The sequence below is a fragment of the Aaosphaeria arxii genome (genome assembly GCF_010015735.1).
Source record: "Aaosphaeria arxii CBS 175.79 unplaced genomic scaffold BU24scaffold_15, whole genome shotgun sequence".
NCBI lineage: Eukaryota > Fungi > Ascomycota > Dothideomycetes > Pleosporales > Aaosphaeria > Aaosphaeria arxii.
The window spans coordinates 143,711-166,737 of record NW_022983488.1 but is presented as its reverse complement, the minus strand read 5'-3'; the positions used below and the strand labels follow the sequence as shown (position 1 = coordinate 166,737).

Genomic DNA, 23,027 nt, shown 5'->3' with positions numbered 1-23,027 from the left:
AAGCTGAAAGATTACTATAAACAGATATTTGAAGAGTAATGAGGCTACTGTACATAAAACTATAAAATGACGAGGCGTCAACACGTCTTTCTGCTTGAACAATTGCAGATTCAATTGGAATACGAAAATGGCGAAGCTTGTAGGAGTTTTCCTGTTCTATCTATTCGCTGTTTGTGCCACGGCGGCATGTACTACGAAAGGCAAACGCCGTGCCTGGTAAGCCTGCCATAGAAGCACTTCCCCTTAACACGATTGTTGACGACCAGCAGGCATACATTCAGCAACACAGAGAAGCTCGCCTATATCGACGCTGAGCTCTGCTTGATGAAGAAGCCTGCGACACTGGGCTTACCATCCACAAAGACGCGGTTTGACGAGTTCCAAGCAATTCATGCTCTGCAGGCTTACGCTACGCACTTTGTTGGTGCCTTTCTTCCCTTCCACCGAGCCATTCTGCATGCTCATGAGCAGGCTCTGCGAACTGAGTGCGGCTACACAGACTGGCAACCGTACAACTACTCCTACTGACTCTTGACGTCCAACCACTGACCAAAGTACAGGTACTGGCAAGAACAAAGAGATGCAGGAAAGTTCAAGTCGTCCGTCATATTCGATCCCGTATATGGCTTTGGCGGCGATGGCTCCGGTTCGCGTCGTTGCATCACCACCGGCCCGTTCGCAAACTACACGAACTCACTCGGGCCCGGATACAGCAACACGAACCACTGCATCGACCGTCAGATCAACGACATGATCAGTCAAGGAAGCAGCCAGCAGAATGTTGATTCGTGCCTAGCTAAGAAGGATTGGGTCAGTGCTTGGAACTGCATCGAGGCGTCGCCTCACGGAGGAGGCCACGCCGGCGTGGGAGGCCAGATGCAGAATGGAGTCTCGAGCCCGGGAGACCCTCTGTTCTACCTTCATCATACTTGGCTCGACAAGATTTGGTGGGACTGGCAGGCCAAGGATAAGACGGCGAGGATCAAGGAGATGGGCGGAACGAACATTGCGCCTGAGAATAACCCTGGATTTCCAGCTCGGCCACCTTCCATTCCGTATGTATGAACCGGTGTATGGACTTGGAGAGTATGCTAACCGTTCACAGACGACCGACCGGCGCAGAGGGCGATCCAGGAACTACCACGACGTTGAACCATGTGTTGAACATGTATGGAAATGGACCAAATCGGACTATCGCTGATGTGATGGACATTGGTGGTGATATCCTCTGCTACGATTATGTAAATCCAGCATGAGTTTATGCATCTCCAACGACGATTGGAGTTGGTTCGTAGGAGGCTGTCTCTGGGATACGCGTTAGCTTCGAATAACAGCTCTGTTTTACAGACTCTTGTCTCGCTAGCAGCAGAGTCAAGCATAGAATATCCACCGTCGCACAGGTTAGTGACCATAGTCAGTGATGCTCGACTGATTGGCCTGCCAATTCAAATCTGCCTTATAATCGTATACTAACAAATGGAGCAACTATCAATGTCACCGAAAGTTCAAGGGGTACATACTATGACACGGGTTTTCTTTCGCCTTCATCGCCATCTCTCAGGTTTGGATAGAGGATCAAGAGATACGAACCGTTATCTACACGATCTGCTCTAAGCAAGTTCTGATCGCACCTAGTACTAGTTAGACGTACTTGTATACAAGTACTTGTAAGAATGCTTTGCGAATACGAGAGTAAACGGAGACCCTGTTGTATGGTGGTGTAGTCTAGATGTATGATTGGTCGGGCCTAAGCATCCCGCTTCAACAGCCGATCCGCAATATGACGTCAAGTGGATGGATCTCCGCCGAGATGTTGCGTACATTCTCTCCTGTTGAGGACATAACGCAGGATTGACAATGGTGGAAATAATTTGTTCTAGTGGATGTATCCCTTTCATATTTATTCCCTGAAGCATTCACAGAACAATTGCAGTGCTGCAGACGGTCCAGACGGTTTAAGCGCCTGGTGCTCAAGCCGGGAGAGTGGACCACGGAGGGCCTGACGGAGAATGCGCAGATCCGATGAAACTGACCCAGTTATTCCTGAACCCAAGGGGTCTGAAGTGAGGATCACCAGAATCTAAGGTCTTGGGGAGAACCGGGAACGCGCGTTTCAGGGTGGTATTCTGCAGTCAACGTGGAATCCGGGAGGAATGTTGGCGGTCCACCGTCTGCCATGTTCATACATGGTTGCTTTCTTCGGGTCCTCAGTACCGCAACGCTCGCATTTCTGTACTATTCATAAATCGTAGTTGAATTGACGGCGGACAATTAATTATTTTATGAAGTTACCATCTATATAATTCCAGAACATGAAGAAGAAATGTCGTCGGGGATTTATGTTTGTACACGTAACTATGCCGGGATTCCGACTGGGCCAATCGACAAGCATGCTTGGCGATACGACAAGTGAGAGGAGGAAGAGGAATAGGGTGATAGGGAATCTTTTTATGTTGCGACCAACGCCTCTCTACAAACCCCACAGCCACTTCGTTTCCAACTTTCTTATCTTTCTAACCTTTTTCTTCTTCCTCTTCAAGTTTCCTTTCCATTCTCCATTTCCTTCTACCGTCTCTACAGCGCTGTCACTCATTACACTCCATCTCCTTGACATCTGCGCGTCTTCGCCCCCCACCACCTAATACATCTCCTTCGTCATAATGAAATTCGGAACATCCAGCCTTCTGCTTCTCCAAGCATACTCAGTATCTGTGTTGGCACAATGCATGACAGATGAGCCCCTCTGCAGCCAAATCAACGCCCTGGAATCGCCCAATTGCACCGACTACCACGTCTTCCTCGTGCGCGGAACCGACTCGCCAATCCCGGGACACATGGGCGAACTGATGAAATTATTCTGCGACGGAATCAATGGAACCTGCGGCTTCGAAAACGTCAACTACCCCGCGAGGAGCAACATGGCCGGCAAGGATGCGTGGTGCGAGTCTGCGCACCAGGGTGCCATCAACGGGCAGAAGCAGATGGGCGACTACGCCAACAAGTGCGCAGATTCCAACCTCGTTCTTCTCGGCTTCTCGCAGGGCGGCTCGGTGGGTCTTGACATCCTCGGCGGTGGCGGCGGCGCCGTCTTCGAATGCGAACAACAACAAAACGACCCTCTCAATCGGACTGAAGTGCCCGGTTCCCACAGTAAGTATAAAATTGGAAAAAACGCATGATCCTATGAATTCTTTTTGTTAATAATTGTGCAGTTGTTGCTGCATCGGTTTTTGGTGCCGTCCGACGGACTGGTGGTTTGCCATTCTCAGTCAAGGACGGAAAGGACTTCGACGGACGACACACCCGTTCCGATGAGCAGAACAAAGGCCTAATGGAGTACGCCGACATCTTGCGCGACTACTGCAATCACGGCGACTACATGTGCGCGGTCGGGAGCGAGCCCAGCTCTCTCGAGATCCACCTGAATTATTTCGAAAAGTACCAGGTTGAGGCGGCAGATTGGCTAGTCAAGACGGCGGAGAACACGACGGCGCAGAAGAAGGCCGCCGCCGAGGCGAACAACAATCGCGTTGGCGACGGCGATAAGGACGGCGACAAGTCTGCGGCTTCGAGCGTCACGTTTGGTTCGACGGCTGCTTTGCTTGTTGCCTCTGCGGGATTGTTGCATGTTTTTTGAGTTTGCTTTCGGGATGTGATTGCACTTGAAACGACTTCCGAAGATCTTCACGCACCGAAGTCAATGCCGGAAAAGCGGATCAATCACCAGGAAAAGCACTATGATTGAGGATCGATCCCGAAAGGCCCAGCAAAGGGAGATAGGAAAACGCTCGAGCCGTATTTATCACACTCCACCTTATTCAGTAAACCTAGAATCGAAAGCACCCGGTAATTGGCATTTGAAATGGCGTTTGGAACAGCATATACGTCCCCACACAGGCGTTGAGAATGAATAGCATCAACTAGGCCGGGATTTAGGAAAGAAGAAACTATGCGATACCCCCTCCCCCTCCTCTTCCCACTCGGGAAGGATATATAGACTGCTTCTATGGTTCTTGGTAGATAATTAGTGATACCCCCACAGAGAGAGAGAGAAAGAATACTACCCTACACAAAGATGTCCTAGAATGAATGAAGAGTTCTCATCCAGGAATTTACATCCTGTGGTTATTCTATACTATGCCTGAATTGTGAAGTCTAGGCCCAATCACCATAACGATCGCTCTGGTGTCCACTGTTTCTTACGCCGTCAGATTAGGTCAGGACAATCGAGAAGGAATTCCTGAAGCGAGATATATGCCATGCCCATACCACGAATGGCACGCCCAGTCAACTCAGTGAGTTCGAGGAGCTTAGCATCGAGTGTAACCTCCTGTCAATCGAATATGCCGATTCTAGGACAACGTACCGCTGTGCTCACGGCGCGTGTGACGGCATCGATCGAGCAACATAGGTGAGGAAGATGCGGCGTCATTTGCCTTCGCTGCGATTTAGATCTTCAGTATAGTTGCGTTCGAATTCATCTCTCCGGTCACTCTTCGAGGGGAAGAGGTCATGTACATACGGAGAGGTGTCTGATGCCAGGTGTTTTACGTGCCGTTATTCACTCTTCTCGTGTGAATTTTCATGAATCGTTGGATGTAGCTCTGGGCGTGTTATAGTATGCCTTCTGTCCGTCACTTTGTTAGTGTTGGTCGCTGTGAGGTTTCGACATGCGTGGCCCGGGGGGTTGGGAACAGTAATGAAGCGTTTTGTCGCCATTGTGACGGCCACGATGGCCTAGGCAAGCCTCTAGACATGTGCATACTGGGATGTAGATGCGGCTATTGGCTGATTGTTCGGGTCAAGGGGAAATCTTTGTGGTGGTCGGATTGGGTACGATGCTGGCTGATGGAGGTGGTGGGTGCGGCGGTGTCGCGCGATCGCGTTTTGGCATCATGATCGAGCTCGAGTAGTGGACATGTGAGCCTGTAGCGCTCCAGATAGAATATGAATGGCTGAAAACGATGATATGTTCGTTGAAATCCCCAAGGTTTTGTGCCTTGTTGCCGTGATCGCGATTTGAGCTGGCAGGCGTTCGGTTACGGCGAAAGCTGCTTCGGCCGGAGTGTACTCATGGCCACAGACTTCATCAGAGATCTTGGTGGATAGTAAGTACAGAGTCAGAAGTTAAGATAGAGTAAAGTAATACTTAAACACTTGTAATGCCAAAAAACGCATGATAGCCGCATACGAGCGAAGTGTTGTGTGTGTCGGGGGTCGGGTAACTTGTCGTCATCAGTTTGAGTTGTGATCGCGACGCCGAAAATCACCACCAAGATGGAATCACCATATACTTCACAAGGAAGGGACAAAAAAGGCAGAGCTATCACTAGGAATGATGCCTCACTTCGGAATAATGGGTGGGTACGGGGAAACCAGCCACTCAATTTCACTCAGCTTCACTGCAACACTAAAGCGGATGGAGAAGCAAAATATCGCAAGATTGTCAACTGGCCTCAACCACCAAGAGAGGGGGAGTGTTAGTGATAACACCCAAGTACATAGCCTCATGTTAGAAGTAAAGTCTCTCAACTACACAATTACTCAAGTGAATATGCACATCACACATACAGCCAGCCTCACAAGCAATCACAACCACAACTACTGTCTTCCTCAACCAGCTCGAACAAGCAAGCAAGCAGATGAAAACAAAGTGGCCGCCCGAAGGCGGCCCTGATAGTAGCCCCGACCACGCTACCATCTAGTGACTCGCAACCATCACACACAGGCCGCGCGCATCCTGTGTCCTGCACCACGAACGGTCAGGCGAAAGGTGAACCAGGAACAAAGCCTGTCGAGCCTCCTCTGCATCAGGCCGGTGCGAAGCAACCGCGATCTGATACGTTACATCCTAGCGATGGAGAAGAAAAGAAAAAGAAGAAGAGAAGGAGGGCGAGGGCGAGAGGGGTTTATATACCCTCTGGGGGCCGCAAGGTCCAGACAGTCACGGGATCTCGCTTAAGGTCGGGGGGCTGTGCTAGAGGTGGTAAATGGGCGTTGACGTCAATGGGAAGTGATTGCATTTTGAAATGTGCAGAATGGGTGAGTTTGAGGGCTGTTGTGATGTTTACCGTTCTGGGAGGCGTCGAAGCTCGACCATTTTGTGGGCTATCCCGGGGTGGGACTAGCGTGGGCCTTAGCGCCATCTCACTTCGAACTTCAGAGGTATGGAAAATGGAATGTGTGTAGATAGGTGAGGTTTTGAGTGGGAAATAGTAGATAACACTGGTAGATATGACTTATTATTCCTTGTATGAGGCTTCTAGGAATGCCATTTTAGTCTCCATGTCAAATCGGTGGTGCGTGATCAATTCGCGACCATCCGCTGCACACCGAATGCATACCTCGGTGCTTGTGGGAGAGGCAACTGTGAACTTCGGCATCACCACCCTACATATTGAGCTCGACGGAAATCGTGATATTTTTGTTATGGCTTCAACGTTTGATTTGGGCTGCCTTGCCATTCAATCACGAGAGCCGGCAACTTGAACGCTGCAAGTGTTATTTGTGAGGTTTACTCGCCAGAAACCACGCTGGCCATGACAGTGAGTGCGAGAAACTTCAAGTCTACACGTTGACGACCTCACGAACATCGTGGTTGAAGAATCAATCCATCACTACGGCATCATTGATCTATTTACTAGTCATCTCCAACATCTCCATCTGCGAAGATCCTTCCAAAAGCCTGCCCTTGGCTTGCCCACGTACCCCAAACACTTCGAGCAACTGTCCGGCTGTCCAAATTGAAGCTAGACCTTCAATCATAAGCAAGTGAATGCAGCATGCGTGTTCGCTCAGAGAACACACATCAATTTTGGGCTGTGATTCACTTTCGACTGGGGTCACTCGTCTGCTGTGAATGGCAGGCATAGCGATTATTCACTCTGGGTCACAGAACAGATGGAAAACACAAGAGAGAAACGAGATGCCGTTTTGAGGCTCTCAAGAAAACGTACAACGGTGACGGATCTCACGACCAACCGCCCAGACGCAACTTCCGCCGGCGGGCACATGAAATTGGACGAACTTACGACACCTACTCAATGTGAGCACCCTTATCATTCTAATGCAAATTCCGTGACGAGTTGCTTCACTACGAGCATGAGGCAAAGTAGGAATCTCTCAAGGCCGGTGGGTCACCCGCAGCTTCATGGACATCTTTCCCTCTTCGACGTACATCACCTTAACCTTTCTCGCCGCAAGGAAACACGGAAACACATTCGCTCCTCCGAGCAAAATCTCTGCGTCGGCGCGGCCACTCACCTCCATACAATGCGCAACGAAGACCAGCACCGATACCATCACATGACGAGAGCGAGTTACAATATTGCTGGGACTCGTAACACATCACCGATCTAAAACTGAGATGATCGAGATATCAAAGCAAGACGAAAACGGAAACTATTTCGGCCAACTCAGGCAGCTCCTCACACGAGCTCCAGACCTGCTTCATTGACGCGTCGCGAAACCAGGTATGTGGCCCCACGACTGAACCCATTCAATGGTTCTATCATCCTTCGTCGCCGCGACGAGACGCTTCCTAGCCTGGGGAAAGACGAACGCGAGAGATCCAGTATGCCCCGCGACTCCGTGAACGAAAAACAGCTTGCGGTAAACATAGATCCCACGGCCATCACGCGCAGGATTGACGGGAAGCGTTGGGAACGTGATGCCCATCCGCGTGAACAGGCGCAACCCCGACATGTACGGTAGATTCCTTGCAATCCATACCCTCCTCCCATCTCAGCCTACATCTTAGCAAACGCACGCGTGGGACACCATGGTTTTAGGGACGTTATCTTTCGACAAGACGCGGAGTCCAAACTTCCACCTCTTCCTTCTGCTTCCCAAGCGGCGCCGACGATTTTCCGAATCCCGCAAAGGATGATATTGCTTGGACAATTTGGTGGACGGAAGTGTCGCCTCAGGTAGGAATATAACATGCGAATCCTGCGGATTGTTCGCACCGCTGGACCCATTCTTAACTCCTTGATTATTGCCCATCAGGCTCGCGACAAGGCATTTCGACGTCGAAGAAGATGAACGAGAGGACGTGTGAGTGCAGTACTGTCGAGTGAGATAGCTGGAAGCGATGCAGATACACCTGAAGAAGATGAACAGGAACAATAGGAAGGGGAACCTCAAAAGACACCAGTCTGCTGAAAGGCACGACGTCACGACAGCGAGCAAGCGCGGATGATAAGATGAGGTAATTTTTAAGTTTCTATTTCGTCATTGTAGTTGTTACTCTGAGGTATTTCCCCTCGCTATCCAGGGATTTTCCGGAAACCGTTCTAAGATTGAGTAGTAGGTATTTGTTATTGTTACAATGGAAGATGGAAATGTTTCAATCTCTCTGTTCGTTTCGTGGATTTTGTCACGAATTGTCCCCAACGTCCAGAAGGCCGTCTTTGCCCCCGGATATATGAAGAAAAGGAAAAGGAATAAAGGACGCAGGATTGCCGATCCCGCCAATCCCGCCGTTGGATACTCCGTGAACGCCATTTATATGGGTAGGGTACTCCCTCTCGAAACCATCGCTAACCCGTCAATTCACTCACTCATTCGCTCGCTCGCTCGTCTGGTGTCTTACTCCCAAAGGATGTTCTTCCTGTCCTTCGCATTCACCCAAACGTACTCAACGCACCTGGGGTCCGTCTTGCCCTTGCCGAGCGTGACGGCCATCAGGTTGATTTCCAACCAAGTAGGGCGCATTCCCATCTTCTCGAGCCTCTCCCACCAGCTGGTGAAGCGCTCGAAGTTGACGGTCTGATCGCGCACAAGGTGGATCTCGATCATGACCTGACCGATGGGGAGCACGCCGTCGTTCGACTGGGCGAAAGCGTCCATCATGGCGTCGAGCGCGCCGTACTCGGAGCCCTCAATGTCGATCTTCAGAATGTCCATGTACGTGTGGTTGTTCTGCTTCATGAGGGACGGCAAGCTGTAGAACGGCGGGTCCCGAGATACGTCGTCCTCGTCGCCCAGGCCGACCTTGCCAAAGAAGACGCGGTCGAGTGCATCCTCTGGGATTTGGGGCCCCCACCCGCCGACGGAGTAATCGTAGCCCCAGATGCGGAGGTTGGGCACGCGCTCCAGCATCTCGGCCTCGAAGCTCGACTCTCCGTTGATGCCGAAGCTGTACATCACGATGCCGTCCTGCGGGTTCGCGAAGGGGGCTTTGGGCGTCTCCTCGTAGACGCTCATGCCGCAGACCCATTTGCCGCCGTCGCCGAGGCGTCCCACGCGCTGGATGTCGTGCGGGCACGTGTAGACGGGTGGGAAGAAGTCCCAGAGCGTGTACGGGTACTTGCCGAAGTCGCTGAGGGTTTGGGCCGGGAAGAAGGGGACTTGCGGGTGGTTCGGGTGTGCTTGCGCCATCTGGTGGCGGAGGCCCACGGATCTCTCCCACGCCTTTTCGGACAGGCGCATTCGGTCTCCGATCGTCTTGAGCGGGCGTGTTTTGGATGATGTGAGAGACGCTGCGTTGGGGACCGAGGGGAGGAAATTGTAATCTGAGGGTGCGCTTGGGAAGAGAGCCACGACGACAACTACGGCGATTACGAGACCTATAATTCGGCCTGGTGGTTGTGTTAGATTCAATTCATAGTATTGTGGTCGGTGGAGTGGTGGTGGTGATAAGTGGTGTTACATACCTTGGGTACTGCGGAAAGACATGATGGGCGGCTGTTGCGTGAGGAGTTGAACCTGCAGCTCTCTATGATATGATATTTGTTGAAATAATGTACGAGGAAGAGAGCAATGAGTGTCTTTAAGATTAAAGAACAAAAAGAGAAGAAGGAGAAGAGCAGAAGAGAGAAATGGGGAGGGATTTGCAGAGAGGCGAAGGTAAGATGAAGATTACCCCGATGAATGGGCGTGGGTATGGATACAAGCACACAGGCCAACAATTGTCTTTTAAGAAAAGAGCGGAGCCTGTGCTAGCACAAACAGATAGACAGGCAGACAGACAAACAAGACGGCTAGCTGAGTGAATAAAGAGATCGACTCATGTAAATAAGGGGAGGGGGACTGGAGACATTGAAGTAATGACTGACCACCACCACCGCTTCAACCAGCACCACCACCAGCATCAGCATATATTACTCCGTTGGATGGATGCAGTTCAGTACAGTAATAGTAGTTTTAGTGTTAATGTTAGTCCAGGTACAGTGCAGATAGTGCGGATAGTGGACAGGATTGGCGAGATCCCCCTCTCCCAAAAGTCCGACGACGGGAAGCCCCTCTCACACGTCTCAGTCACCGTGCCCGCTTCGGAGTACCTCCAGTGTGTCCACTCGTTAATTACATTTGGACGGGATGTAAGAGTTATCGATGTAGGGAGCGGTTGCACATGCCTGTCTTTAGACGCAGGCAAAACGCGCGAAGGTGTTGGCGGCGTTCAGCTCCATTCGCAAGCTTGTTTCGAACCAGGTCGATCGTTATGCCCCCAGGCCGATCAGTGACGCACCCAAGACCGGCAGATGTCAGCGATTCGACATGGAGATTCCGCTTAATGGGACGGTTCACAAAGTAATTCATTTAGAAATACAACTGGTTAAAGATGTTGTATCTATGTTGGTATGTCTGACACAAAGGGTGAATGCGCCACGCATACGACAAAGAAACAAATGGCATTAGGTACGGCGCCCCTCTTCGTGCGAGTTGTAGGCTGTACATACACAATACTTGCACACTCTCTAGTAGGGGGGATACTGTTAGTTTACAACCACAAGCGCAGGGCTTAGGGTGGTTGAGGCTGGGACAAACAAAACACCTTATGCTTCCTGGATACAATAGAGCGCAGCATAGCGTTACGGCGTGTTGCTGTGTATGGTAATGCGAGTGTGTGGTGCGGTTGTGTCACCGATGACGCCAAGGGCTAATCATAGCAACGGATGGGTTCGCTGTCGAAGATAAATCGAAGGCGATCCAACCAATGATTGGAAGAAGCTTGAAAGACAGGCCCAGTAAACATAAAAAAAGTAGTCGTCAGCCATCGTAGACGAATGTATTTTTGTATGGTGGACACTCGAAAAGGTGGAGGCGAAGAGGGTGGAGCGGCGGGCGGCTAAGGGGAGAGCGTTACCGGTAGAGTTAGCGCGTTGCGGAGTACGACCAGCTTGGACGATACAAGTATGTACATACAATACAATAATCATACTCGTAGTATTCACAGTAGACGACATTGTTCCAACACGCATCTATTCATTCACGTTTCGACGGACTACTGTAGACTGTTTGTTTTGTGTGACGCGGACATGGATATCAATGATACTCTCCAAAAACGACGTAGAATTACTAAAGAACAGTCAAGATGTTCCTCACCCACACAAAACTCTACATCCTCCAAGAAAGAGGCGACCATTCACATGTGGTGAGGTGAGGTAAGGTGAGGTGAGGTGAGGATTAGACTTGTGGGGCCCGGACATGGCTTGTCACAGATTTGCGGGTCTGTCTTGACTGCGGCTGCGCGACAACTGCGACTTGGTGAAGGGGGGGGAGGAAGGACTCCAGGACTCTTAGCACTACACTATGACTGCGATTGACTATTGACTGCGGCGTTTCAGACGTTGGCTCGGACCCCGTCTCTGGTGTCTGGCTACGGGCCTATTTGATGGGATTATTGGCCTTGGGATTCTTGGGATGATAATCCCCTTGGATTGGATGGGATAGCCTTCGGCGGTATTACATCGTGTCGTATCGTATCGTAACCTGATCCCACTGTTCTCAAGCTGCTACCCTAAACTGCGCCGGTCATTGGAACTATTGTGTGGTGTGGTTTTGTATTGTCCTGTTTCCTGTCCCGCGCTGGTCCGGAGGCACTATTACAGTAGCACAGTAAATAGATAGATGGGTGATGTATGTACTGTACATCCCCATCTCGTTCTCCCGCCCCCTGCGAGGGACTGCATCATCGATTATATGCCGTACTGTCGTTCCTCGTATACGTGCTAAATATCCCTTCCCTTCTGCATTACTGTTATTATTGTCTTTGACCCGTTTCCGTGCTGTCCCTCCGTTGTAAGGCATCTCTTCCTGCAACAAACACCTTACTCTCTACATTTCACTCACACCCAGGTCCAGTCATTCATTCACCAGCCAACCTCAACGTTGATCGTTGATATTTGCTTTATTGTCTTTCCGTTTTTCTTCTCACTTTCTTTCCCTTCCCTTTCCCTTCTCCGTGCTCAACCATGGATCTCTACCAGGCCACATTTGGCGCATCGCTATTCCTCAACAGCATATTCCTATATCGCAACTATCGGAAGACAACATCGATTCCTCAAGAAGAACAGGACGATATTAAGGTGGAACACCGGGGCCGTGTCGATGATGGACAACTGTTAAAAGCATTCAAATGGCGCTTCTTTCCTATCTATCTCCTGGTCAATGGTGCAGACTGGCTCCAGGGACCATACATCTACCCAATCTACAAAGGTACGAGGTATCTATTCGCATCCGTGGCACCGTACTCCCACGCAATACTGCACACAGAGAAGATGCTAACCCCAGCCTCCCAGATGAGAAGAAACTGCCTGAAGATATGGTCGCAGCATTATTCATGATCGGATTCCTTTCCGGAGGTGTATCTGCCTCCTTCATTGGAGGCATCGCCGACCGATGTGGCCGCCGTCTTGCTTGCCTCGCCTACTGCATCATCTACTCGTTATCTTGCATGACACTGCTTTCCAACCACGTACCTGTACTCTTCTTCGGACGGATGCTCGGCGGAATGAGTGGGACATTGCTGTACAGCGTCTTTGAGAGCTGGATGGTGGCCGAGTTCAATGCGCGCTTACCCGACGAGCCTAGTTCGACATTGAGCAACATCTTCAGCACCATGACTATGCTGAACAGCGTTGTTGCCATCGTGGCGGGTATCATTGCCGAGTGCGTTTTTAATTGGACTGGCACGGCTAAGGCGCCGTTCATGGTGTCGATTCTTTGCTTGATCAGCGCATTCGCTGCCATCAGTTGCTTCTGGGTAAGTCCTCATCTATAGAACATGACTAATATGATATACTGATCGCGTGTTTCAGGGCGAGAACTATGGTGGATCCCGAGCCGGAGGTGCACAGGAAGAGCATGCCAGTCTCTTGGAGAAGCAGAGTGCTGACGAGCCTGCGCCCACACAATCGGCAGTCTGGTCGGTTCTAAAAGGTACGATTGCGATCCAGAACAAGCACCAAACCTTCTACATTAACTAACTTATTCCTTGTCACAGACAAGAACATCCTCGTTCTCGGACTGACGTCATGCTTCTTCGAAGGCTCCCTCTTCCTTTTCATCTTCTTCAAGTTCCCTGCCCTTCTGCAAGCACATAAGCTGTCTGGGTCAACAACAGGTAAGAAACCGCTCATTTCCCTCACCAAGTAACAAGCACCAAGCTAACTCGACGTCTATCCAGAACTTCCGTTCGGCCTGATCTTCGCAATCCTGATGTGCTCCATGATGTTTGGCTCCATGCTCTACAACCACCTCACCAGCATTTCCCATTCCGCAACCACCTCCCCCCTCCCCGTGACCCGTCTCCTCATCGCAACCCTCCTCGTTGCTTCCCTCTGCTTCCTGCTCCCCACCCGAATCCGCTGCGAAAGCGTAACCCTCTGGTGCTTCTGCATGTTCGAAGTTTGCTGCGGTATTTACTACCCACTTATGGGCTACCTCCGTGGCAAGTTGGTCGACGACGGCGCGAGGGCGAGCGTGTACGGATTCCTCCGCGTGCCGTTGAATGCGTTCGTCGTCATCGCACTGGGAATGACCAAGGAGGGTGAGAGGCACCGCGATCTCGTGTTCACGACGTGTGCGGGGTTGTTGCTTGTTGCGGCCGCGGTCGTGCACAAGGCCTTATAAGGTGAGAAAGGCGTAGCAACTTAAGCTTTTCTTACCCTTGGCGCTTTTTTTGGTCTTTTATATCGTTGTACGGCGTTGAAAATGGCGCCTGCTGAATTGAACGGCCTTTATCACATGTAGTATTATTCTCCACTACAAAGAATATGAAATGAAATGAATATAACCACGACTCTGTGTAATTGATGGCAAATGGCTTTGACTGAGCGCGTATTGGATATATACATCTCTATCTAATCGTTAGTGCATATCATTTGATTAGTTTGGAGGTACCAATTTGCTTCAGCTTCTCATCACTTGGAAAAAAAAGAGGATACATCCGTACTCGCTGTACGCTATATCCATGTTTCTTCTCTTCCAAGACTCTTTCACATACGACCACTGGACCGCAACTGTCTTTGCACCAGTTGGAGGAGAGAAAAGTAGCTACTTATACCCTTTATATAGTTTATCAAAAGTGATAGCTGGACCGCACCACCGCAAGTAGCAGGCCACCTGATACACAAGAGTCCTGTATCTCGGCGTTGCGCTCCTCAAATACTTCCGTGAACTTTCCGTTGCCATCCTCCGCGAGTATGGACGAGCCGATCATTTTTCTCCGTCGATTGCCCAAACTGTTACTTGGGTGCTCTGATCATGTGAATAGCACGTGGAGAGTTGTATTCTCGGAAACTCTTGGCAGGTACGGAGACAATGATTGGCGGGCTGATCTTCGGGGTTGTGTGTAGCGGAGGTCGATCGGTGAATAGCCGATGGAGATATTGTAGAGATTTGCGTTTCTGGAGCAAGATGTAGTTACTGTATCGGAGGTTGGTTGGAGATTTTTTGAAATCGTGTCTTGTTGCAGAGTTACACGGAGTAAGGTGTTGTGCCTCTCCATGCAGCAATCCGCGATGGCGATGCTACCACTATGAACAGGAACTGTCCAACCCTCGAGTATAATAAGAGCTCCAAGAACCACTTTTGAAGAACCACGCTCATTCTTTACAGCGCTCCAGTCATTCCTTACAACACTATACTCGCTTTTTCGAAAGCACTACATTCATTTTTCACACCACTACAATCTTTTAGCAATCTTTAAAGTTCTATATTGCCTTTTCGAAACAAGTTCATCATGCGATTTTTCCCGACACTTCTTTGCACTCTGTTTGCAAGCCAATCCTTTGCTGCAGCCATAGTTAATCCTCTCAAAACCTCAGCTGCCGAGGCCAGCGGTGTCTCACCTGGGGAAGGATCACTTTTGACTGACACTGTAAGCAATACTGGTTTACGGTCTAAAAACTTCAAGAGCTCACATTTTAAATCATTTAGTCAGCTGATGTAGTCAAAGGGATCGTGAACGGCAATGAGATACAGGAGCACCCACGGAGTGTCCAGCCAGATTTAGTACATAAGAGGGCTGATAAAGGCTCTAAACTGTACCTTGCTGTCTATAGACACCTCAACCTTGCCGATACCCCTGAAACTTGGAGTCTTATCGTAGGGCCCCAGGACGAAACCCCAACAAGCGTTGGTTGGCGATATCGCACCGTGCGTCAGCGTATGGGTTTTCATAAATACATGAAGAAACAAATCACCATGGACAAGTCTGCTGATATGGTCGGACGGTTGTTACTAGGAGAAGTTCAAGATACAGCTGAGCTAGAAAAGCTTTTGCAATCAGTGCGAGTTGTGGCAGGGATTTCCGAGCTGAAGGGTGCCACTGAACATGAGATAAACGCCGGATTTGACTCTAGAACATGGGTCCGATATGCTTTGAAGAAGTTGGAGGGATCCCGTAACATCATGGGGGGCAACAGCAGCATAAACCTCGAGGAAACCCTGTTCGCTTTGCTTTTCTGGCTTGAGGAATTGAGCAGGAAGAACCCGAATGGAAAGTTAGACGCAATGATTCGGCAAGAAGGGGGATATCCAGCGACTTTCGACTTCAAATTCTACACGCAATTGAGCACACCCGCTACTTGGAATCAGAATGGACAGCCCGGTGGACAGCCCGGTGTGCGACCAAGTGGACAGAGAGGAGGGCGGGTTCAATAAATTCGATAGCAGATTGGAGAGAAGAAAGCCATTTTGATGAAAAACACAACATGTGATTCCTATCAGACGACCACTTGATTGCTGGATCTAAGTAGAAGTTTGTCGGAACAATGGCAATAGAAAGTTTTAGAGAGAGCCTGCACACTGACTAACTAGACAGTAATATGTCCCAGCTTTCGTTTGTAACGAGATTCTGTACTTTGACCTTCCATCTATCCATGGCAAACAATTGGGTGAGCGGAAAGTAATAGGGAGCAGAGTCAGGACTGCGTTGGGTTGGTAACGTTGGATGTCGTGGTGCATATTTTGTGGACGCCTCTATAGTAGGGAACATCATAGGCATGGCCTGAGATGGGTGGGTAGGTGGAGTAAGAAGATATTTTCCTCTGTTCATCGGCCTTTGGAGGTAGGTGGATGATGTGTCGATCTCTCTTGGTAGCTCTAGTTGATCTTTTTACATCATGCCTAGTGCCTATCCCCATCTACATGGTCCCCAAATAGTTTGGCCTATCCTGCTACATCATAATATCAGTCCCTCTTCTTCAACATTATTAAAGAAATGGAACCAAAAAGGCTTATTTGCCCTCTCAGTTGACGCCTTGCATCCCTCGTCTTGAGATCGAATTGAGCTTGACAATTCATCAAGCATCTGCGAAAGAGGATAAACCTTATGACAAAGCCACATGCAAGCATCCTTCGTTAGACTTTAGTTCTCCAATATAATGTATGCTTTGATATGATCATTCCTGATTTGATATGTAATAAGAAAAGTTGTGCTTGTCAGCAGATGCTTTGTTATTAATCCTACAAAATTTCTCCGTCCCCGAGTATGACACCAAACCTTGATCTTAATGGCTTGCTGTTACAGTAAACGTAGGCGTCGTAAATTTTAATATACCGGATTCACTGCAGGTGTAGGGGTCTAAATACACATTATACCACAGATGGTCTGGTGCTCCATCTTCCAACACATCCAAGCCCGAGATGCGTAGAATGACATAGACCTCTGAGGGTATGGCGGAAGTAACGCGTAGTCTTTTTGCCTGCATAACGTTATCCAAGATGATTTCTGATTTCATGTGAGAACTAGGAATCTTACCAGCTCGTATTGTTTCTGACTCATGTAGAAGGGAGTCTTGGGATCTCGACATGTTGTACTCTTGATCTCTAGCCGGTACAATGGCGTATTTCCATTGCTGCAAACCGTGGACAGCCATTTTGGTTTGACGACAGGTTGCATCTGCGAAAGATGTTTGGTGAGGGCGCCTTCTGTATCCTTGTAGGTAAAATCAGAGACTTCGTGGCCAAAAGATGAGAAGCCAGCTCGAGATCGCAGCGAGCTGGTCCAGTTCTTTTCACCAGAGAAGTTAGGGATTTGGAACACGTCGTGTAGCAGAAGGTATACCTGGCTAGGAGTCAGCTGCAAGACTAGGTAGATATGATAAAGTACCATTCGAAGAACTTACATAGTATTCTCCTAGGAATCCAACTTCAGAGTCACGCGCCCTTTCCTCTCCGTTGCGGTTTGAGGCCAGTCTTTCTTGCCCTTGCAATGAGGGCTCGGCCTGGACAAGAATCGACGAGGGACCAGGTCCAACTGACTCCAGAGCTTCCCTACACGTGCTCATGTCAAAAGCGACAACACTGTCATCGGAATCTCGATCCTGCTGGACGAGGTGTCGAATGCGCTGCATATTTCGGCTGCGATTGCCCACGTTGTAAAGTCCAGTGCCAGTAAGCCGGGGTGTAACTGGTCGATTACGAGGGCTTCCGTCAGTAGGAACATCCAGATGAACCTGCGAGAGAGGCTCCCTTGTAGTTGGCCTGGATGCAAACAAATTGGTGACAGGTCGAAATACCACATGTTGCTTTGGGGTCGTGTTTGCAGCTTCAGATCTCGCGGAAGCACGCGTAGATTCAATAGTAATCGAACCTACAGATGTCGCAGAAACGCCACGTCCGATTTCTGAGGATGAATGATCATCACTGTCATCACAATCGCCGTTGATTAGGTTTTCTCTCAACCCTTCCTCGAAGATGTCTGATGCTTTACCAATGATGCCTTTCTTGATCAGTAATGCGTTTAGCGAGGCGCGCGGTACTTGTAGAAGTACTTGAAGATCTGGAAGATCGGCTGGTTCCAGCTCTAGTGCTTCTATGAGCTGTCTTGGAAAGTCTGTTAAGAGCGCACAATCGCGCGTGTGCCTATTTGCTGATACATAAATGTCGAGCCTAGCCATGTCATTGTGTCCGATGTTGACCTCAACACTAGAACCTCCCTCACTTTTCGTTATAGTAACTTCATCTAGTGTATAAGTCGTGTTTATATCTTCACTTGTCCAGACCTCGATATTGTCAAAGAGGGGTCGAAGTTCGTGGGGTGACTCGCAACCGACAAACTCGAAGTATCTATACTGACGTAAGTATAACTGCCCAAAGTCTAATGAAGACAATTGAGATCACGTACTTCATAAGCGCACCTTTGCGACTTTGCAAGTCTTTCTTTAAATCATGGTCTTGTCCAAGAGGCTCTCGAAATTTTGTCTCTACAGTAACACTCTCAGACAGAAACTGAAAGCAAGCTTGACTGCAGAGCAACCCCTCGACTTGTCTCGAGACATATAAATCGAAGTCCAGAATTGTGTAAGTATCAGAAAATATGTCGCAAAGATCTTGTCGATCGTTGACGTAGAATCCTCCAATGCGGCGAAGTGTCGGAGGACCGGTTCGCATGCGGCAGGGCCAGCATCTTTTACCCACAAGTCGTTTGACCTCTGAGTCGTCCTTGTATAACCGGCCAATTTCTTGTATAAGCTCTCTCACATACTGGTATCCATCCTCGTCATGTATTAATGATGTCATTTTGGAAGATACATCTAACAAATCAGTGATAAGCATCTCCACAGTAGCATTCGGTATTTCTAGTGTATCTCTGAAAAGATCGCGATACTCGTTCAACGAGTGTATGAGGGCATGCTTGGATCGCAAGACCGACCGAGCCCAGATACAGTCCTCAAGTGGCAGCCACCTCCCGCTTTGCTTGTTGATACCACGGAGAAAAACGAGAGGACTGTTCTGGAAAGCTTCCCTATCCCAATGGTCAGCTCGAGATCGCGTTTGGACTTTTTGTATATACTTTATCATCCCTGCGAATCCTCGACGGTAGTTCGAAATTCTCTCATACAGCAGGTACACTCGCTTCGGTTCGTCACGTTTTTGTTCTTGCATCAACTTTAGGTCGGCAAGCAGTTCGGCGACTCCGGCATTTGGTATTTCAAGCACTTTAGTGAAGAATGGTACTGCGGTCGGTGCGTACTGCTCTATGATGTGGTGGATGGCAATCTTGCTTTCCAAGATGAGTTCGTTTTGCGAAAATTCTTCGTCATCCCACACACATTGAGAAGGACTTTTCCACTCAAATTTAGTCCCTGATGGGGAGGGAATAGCAATGCAGGGATACTTGTCATCGGCGCTGAATCTGTTCTCAATCAGCGACAATTCGTCTGGTGCAGCACTTTACTCACGTATCTGCGCAATGTTCCTGTATGAGCACATATATATCAGTAAGATCTTCTATGGTCGCCCCTTTATCCCTAAGCCCTTGAATGTGCTCTTCAGCTTCGACAGCTGTTATGTTTTGGACATTCAAGATTTCTCGAAAAAGTCGATCCAGCTCACGACCATAGACCGGAAACAATGCAGGTCTGATGAAATGATTCTTAGGCCCATGCCAGCTACAATCTCCAATCGACACATAATTATTGTAGGAGAGGACAATTCCATTATCACAGAAGGCTTTTCTATTGATGGTGGTTAGTTGGAAATTCTTGGCTAGCCATAGGCTGATGGACCGGACGGAATCAAAAGTAACATATAGCGGTGTATACTCACCTGACCATCTCCTTTTCTACAGGCAAAAACGTGTGTTCCTGGATCGCTAAGTAAAGTTGTTTTGACATTTCGACTCTTCCAAACCCATCTGTAGCCTGCTGGTCGAGCACCCATAAATAAAAGCCCACTCCCTCTTCCACTCCAACGCTGAAGTTGGACAAGAATCTCCAATCCTCCGGATCGCCGCTAGGTAGAGTTAAAAAATGATATTCTCTGCTGTCACCAAAAGGTTGCATCCTGTTTATCTTTTCTTCAAGAGCAGGAAACGGCAGATAAGTTGTACGTAGAGTAATGCCATTCCCTGACTCGCATAGGAATTTATATTTTCCTAGCCCGTCTTTTACTGTGTCTGTAGCTTGACTCATGTAGAGATCCTGATTCTCGTACAATATAGCCAAAACTTGATCGTTTTTATGATTAAGCAACCATTCAAAATCTTCGTGCAATCCACGAGCGGAGACGAAACGAGGAACAAGTGCCACTTCAGCCTTTTCACTCAGCCATGTTGTGAATCTAGTCTTTTCCACGGGATCGAAACCTGCAAAATAGCTGCTGTCCAGAAAATGTGCTCCGCTATAGCCGGAAAATAGCCGTTGTAGGTTGCCGCTGACAGTGACATCAATATAACTTGAACGGCCCCGTTTGAAATATTTCTTATGGTTCTTATCAGAACACACAAAATGTAAACTGATCGTGTTCTGAGATTGCAAGTGCTCTTGTGCTTTGTACAGGTACTTGACCTGGGCAACCATGTGTGAAAAAGCGGCAGAAGTACACTTGGCGTGGTAGTCTAGAATACTCTCAACAACGTTGGGAGCATCACAGTCCTTTACACCGAGTTTTTGAAAGAGCAATCTCCTGTGAGGGCAGGAACAAGCCTTTTCACTGACCAGAGATATCGATAACCCGGGCGGGACAGTCGTACCCAAGCTTGCCGGGAAGTAGATCGGGGAATCTTCAGAAGGGGCACACCTCCAGGTGCCATCCTCGAGTGGAATCAAGGAAATTTTCCCTAGTGTTTGTTTCAAGCCTATCTCGTCTCTCCAATCTCTTGCCTTCAGAATCACCTCGGCAAGATCCGAGCACCAGTCCGCATTTTGCATTTTGCCACGAAGCAAGCCATCATTTTGTAGCCCGTAGAGTTTCTGGCACAACCACTCCCAACTAGGTGCGGTGACGCCTAACGACAAAAGGGGTTCACGGACTGAGCTAGGATAATCGACGGAGAGGTAGTCGCTACCATGTCCCAAAATCGGCTGGCCATGGCGATCGTGAGCCCAGTCCAGGAACTTAAGATCTTTTGGCACCCCTAATCCCCCGCTTCGCGTCTTGATGACATTCAACTCGCTGAGGTGCCTGATGATATCTCTTTTAATACTACTCCAGTATGTATTAAGGCCTACGGTATCAGTGCTGAGGTATAGTGGCCACGTCTTTCCCAGCTCCTTATGGACTGATGGTACATTGCTTCCATCGGCATTGAAGCAGGAGACTGCGTTTGCAAAAGCGTAGGGAATATTCCTAGCGATATTTTGGTTCCACGAACTGTCTTCATCCACAGATTGCCGATTTGATGTTGTGAGAAAATCTGCGTGGATCACAAACTAATGAAAGATTTAAGCTATATCGTTCGAGTCATGATCGATGTGACATACCTTAAACCCAAAATTACCAAGAGGCAGATAGGCAAAGACAAGGTTTTGTTCTCGAATTAAGGGCGTGTACGTCAAAGGCTTTTGCTGAGCTACTGGAAAGGCTAACACAATGTCAGTGCGACTGACATTTGGACGTCGAGGTTCTGTCCCATTGAAAGCAGCAGTAGCACTGTATTTGAACAAGGATAGTTTGGAGTCAGTGTCCTCATCTATGAGCTCAATAATGCCAGGAGCGATTGTCTGATCGACACGTCGAAAGCGCTTTGAGATGACCGAATGGTAGAATGGATTAGAATCGACAACCGTAAGGTGAAGCCGTCTGATACGCCGCAAGAACAAGATCAAGGTGGGATCAATTGCTTTCACGTCACGTTCAAGCACGGTTGAAAAGTTTGTTGCCGGATTGCTAACATTGTCCAGCACGATAGTCGTCTGATATGCATCTTCGAAGCGGTTGAAGAAGGTTTCATCCCACTGCGGCGTAATCATACCAAGATATCGCGTTTGATCCAGCTGAAAGAAATAAGGGGTAGAACGTATATGTGCCCGATCAGCGATCTTAAAGACGGATTTGAAGCCAATGCCCTTTTCGCCAGTGTACCCTTGTCCGGGCTTTTTGGAGCTTCGACCCGTCCGACATAGCGCTTGAATGTTCTCTTTTGAAAAGCCATCTTCATTGCATTCGATCATAACATTTTTAGGAAAGATTTTAATAGATACTGTTGGTGTCTGGCCTGACGTGTAATTGTTGTCGTCGGCATTCTGGATAACTTCCATCAGGAACCTTGCGCGGTTGGTGTACAGGTCGCTTGAGATGCTACGAAAATCGTCAATTCCATCAACCATGAAGCCTCTCGCGGCGTGATGGCGAAGTTCTCACATTTTCAGTAATTTTTCTAAGTTGTCTCTGCTTTCCTCCCCGCTCTGTATCGCTTGTAGCATACCCCTGCGACCCTTTCTTGCCTCTTCCACTGCTTCTTGCTTGAATGATGCCGTAAAGGTCCCGTTCTGTCGCGCTATCTCTTCGATTTCTGCACGCGCGCCGTCAGAATCTCCATTTGGGGCCATTTCGCTATTGCACTAGACGTGCCAGACGTTGTAGAAAAACAAGGGGTAGAACAATATAGGCTCAGTCAAATCACCGCGATTCTTCTTGAGATATATTTCATCAAATTGCCCCTGCGCCTTGCCGCATCAGTTTCGGCTATCTGAAGGATTATTGTGACTGTGATGCCCCTGCATGCGGCACAGCAGCATCTGCAAGTCTGACTAGTCGTCTGTTTTGCTTAGCGCTTCCTTGAAGTCCAAAGGAAGCTACCCTAATCAATATCGATGAGTCCTGCGTTTTCTCTTCAAGTAATTCCAACAACGCAGTCAACACCTTAATGGCTCCGCGATCGAGCTTCAATATACCCAACAACAATCTTAACTTCGAACTCGATTTAGGAAGAGTTCTGGTGGTAGTTTCCTAGTTGTTTATTGTCACTCACGCATTCACGGATCCTACGAACGAGATTCCTACGTCGATCAAACTGGTTCGAAACACATACTTTGGCCTTGAGAACAAGGGTACGCATGCTGTAGAAATGA

The 23,027-nt window shown here is 48.8% G+C and overlaps 6 protein-coding genes across 6 annotated transcripts; 4 read left to right on the top strand and 2 right to left on the bottom strand.

Annotated features, from left to right (window-relative positions):
• Positions 1 to 127: 127 nt before the first annotated feature.
• BU24DRAFT_380944 (Di-copper centre-containing protein) lies at positions 128 to 1,561 on the top strand (the record flags this gene model as incomplete). The annotated part of the gene is made up of 4 exons (XM_033524730.1): positions 128 to 216; positions 270 to 509; positions 561 to 1,055; positions 1,106 to 1,561. 4 exons carry the CDS (start codon positions 128 to 130, stop codon positions 1,254 to 1,256), a joined length of 975 nt encoding a protein of 324 aa, XP_033377298.1. The 3' UTR covers positions 1,257 to 1,561.
• A 1,165-nt stretch (positions 1,562 to 2,726) lies between these two features.
• On the top strand, positions 2,727 to 3,637 carry BU24DRAFT_359198 (carbohydrate esterase family 5 protein; the record flags this gene model as incomplete). The annotated part of the gene is made up of 2 exons (XM_033524030.1): positions 2,727 to 3,150; positions 3,213 to 3,637. The coding sequence occupies 2 exons, from the start codon at positions 2,727 to 2,729 to the stop codon at positions 3,635 to 3,637; spliced, it is 849 nt and encodes a 282-aa protein (XP_033377297.1).
• Positions 3,638 to 8,200: 4,563 nt separating this feature from the next.
• On the bottom strand, positions 8,201 to 9,651 carry BU24DRAFT_88803 (uncharacterized protein). Its single transcript, XM_033534750.1, has one exon. The coding sequence runs from the start codon at positions 9,430 to 9,432 to the stop codon at positions 8,590 to 8,592; it is 843 nt and encodes a 280-aa protein (XP_033377296.1). The 5' UTR covers positions 9,433 to 9,651; the 3' UTR covers positions 8,201 to 8,589.
• Positions 9,652 to 11,882: 2,231 nt separating this feature from the next.
• Positions 11,883 to 14,025, top strand: BU24DRAFT_380935 (major facilitator superfamily domain-containing protein 5). The gene is made up of 5 exons (XM_033524729.1): positions 11,883 to 12,441; positions 12,525 to 12,988; positions 13,044 to 13,164; positions 13,229 to 13,348; positions 13,412 to 14,025. The coding sequence occupies exons 1-5, from the start codon at positions 12,198 to 12,200 to the stop codon at positions 13,855 to 13,857; spliced, it is 1,395 nt and encodes a 464-aa protein (XP_033377295.1). The 5' UTR covers positions 11,883 to 12,197; the 3' UTR covers positions 13,858 to 14,025.
• Positions 14,026 to 14,968: 943 nt separating this feature from the next.
• Positions 14,969 to 15,891, top strand: BU24DRAFT_415314 (uncharacterized protein; the record flags this gene model as incomplete). Its single annotated transcript, XM_033526284.1, has 2 exons — positions 14,969 to 15,106; positions 15,166 to 15,891. The coding sequence occupies 2 exons, from the start codon at positions 14,969 to 14,971 to the stop codon at positions 15,889 to 15,891; spliced, it is 864 nt and encodes a 287-aa protein (XP_033377294.1).
• Positions 15,892 to 16,739: 848 nt separating this feature from the next.
• BU24DRAFT_445217 (putative heterokaryon incompatibility protein) lies at positions 16,740 to 21,926 on the bottom strand (the record flags this gene model as incomplete). Its single annotated transcript, XM_033530681.1, has 8 exons — positions 16,740 to 17,087; positions 17,123 to 17,311; positions 17,358 to 18,300; positions 18,359 to 19,369; positions 19,416 to 19,691; positions 19,783 to 19,857; positions 20,089 to 21,386; positions 21,438 to 21,926. The coding sequence occupies 8 exons, from the start codon at positions 21,924 to 21,926 to the stop codon at positions 16,740 to 16,742; spliced, it is 4,629 nt and encodes a 1,542-aa protein (XP_033377293.1).
• Positions 21,927 to 23,027: the final 1,101 nt, after the last annotated feature.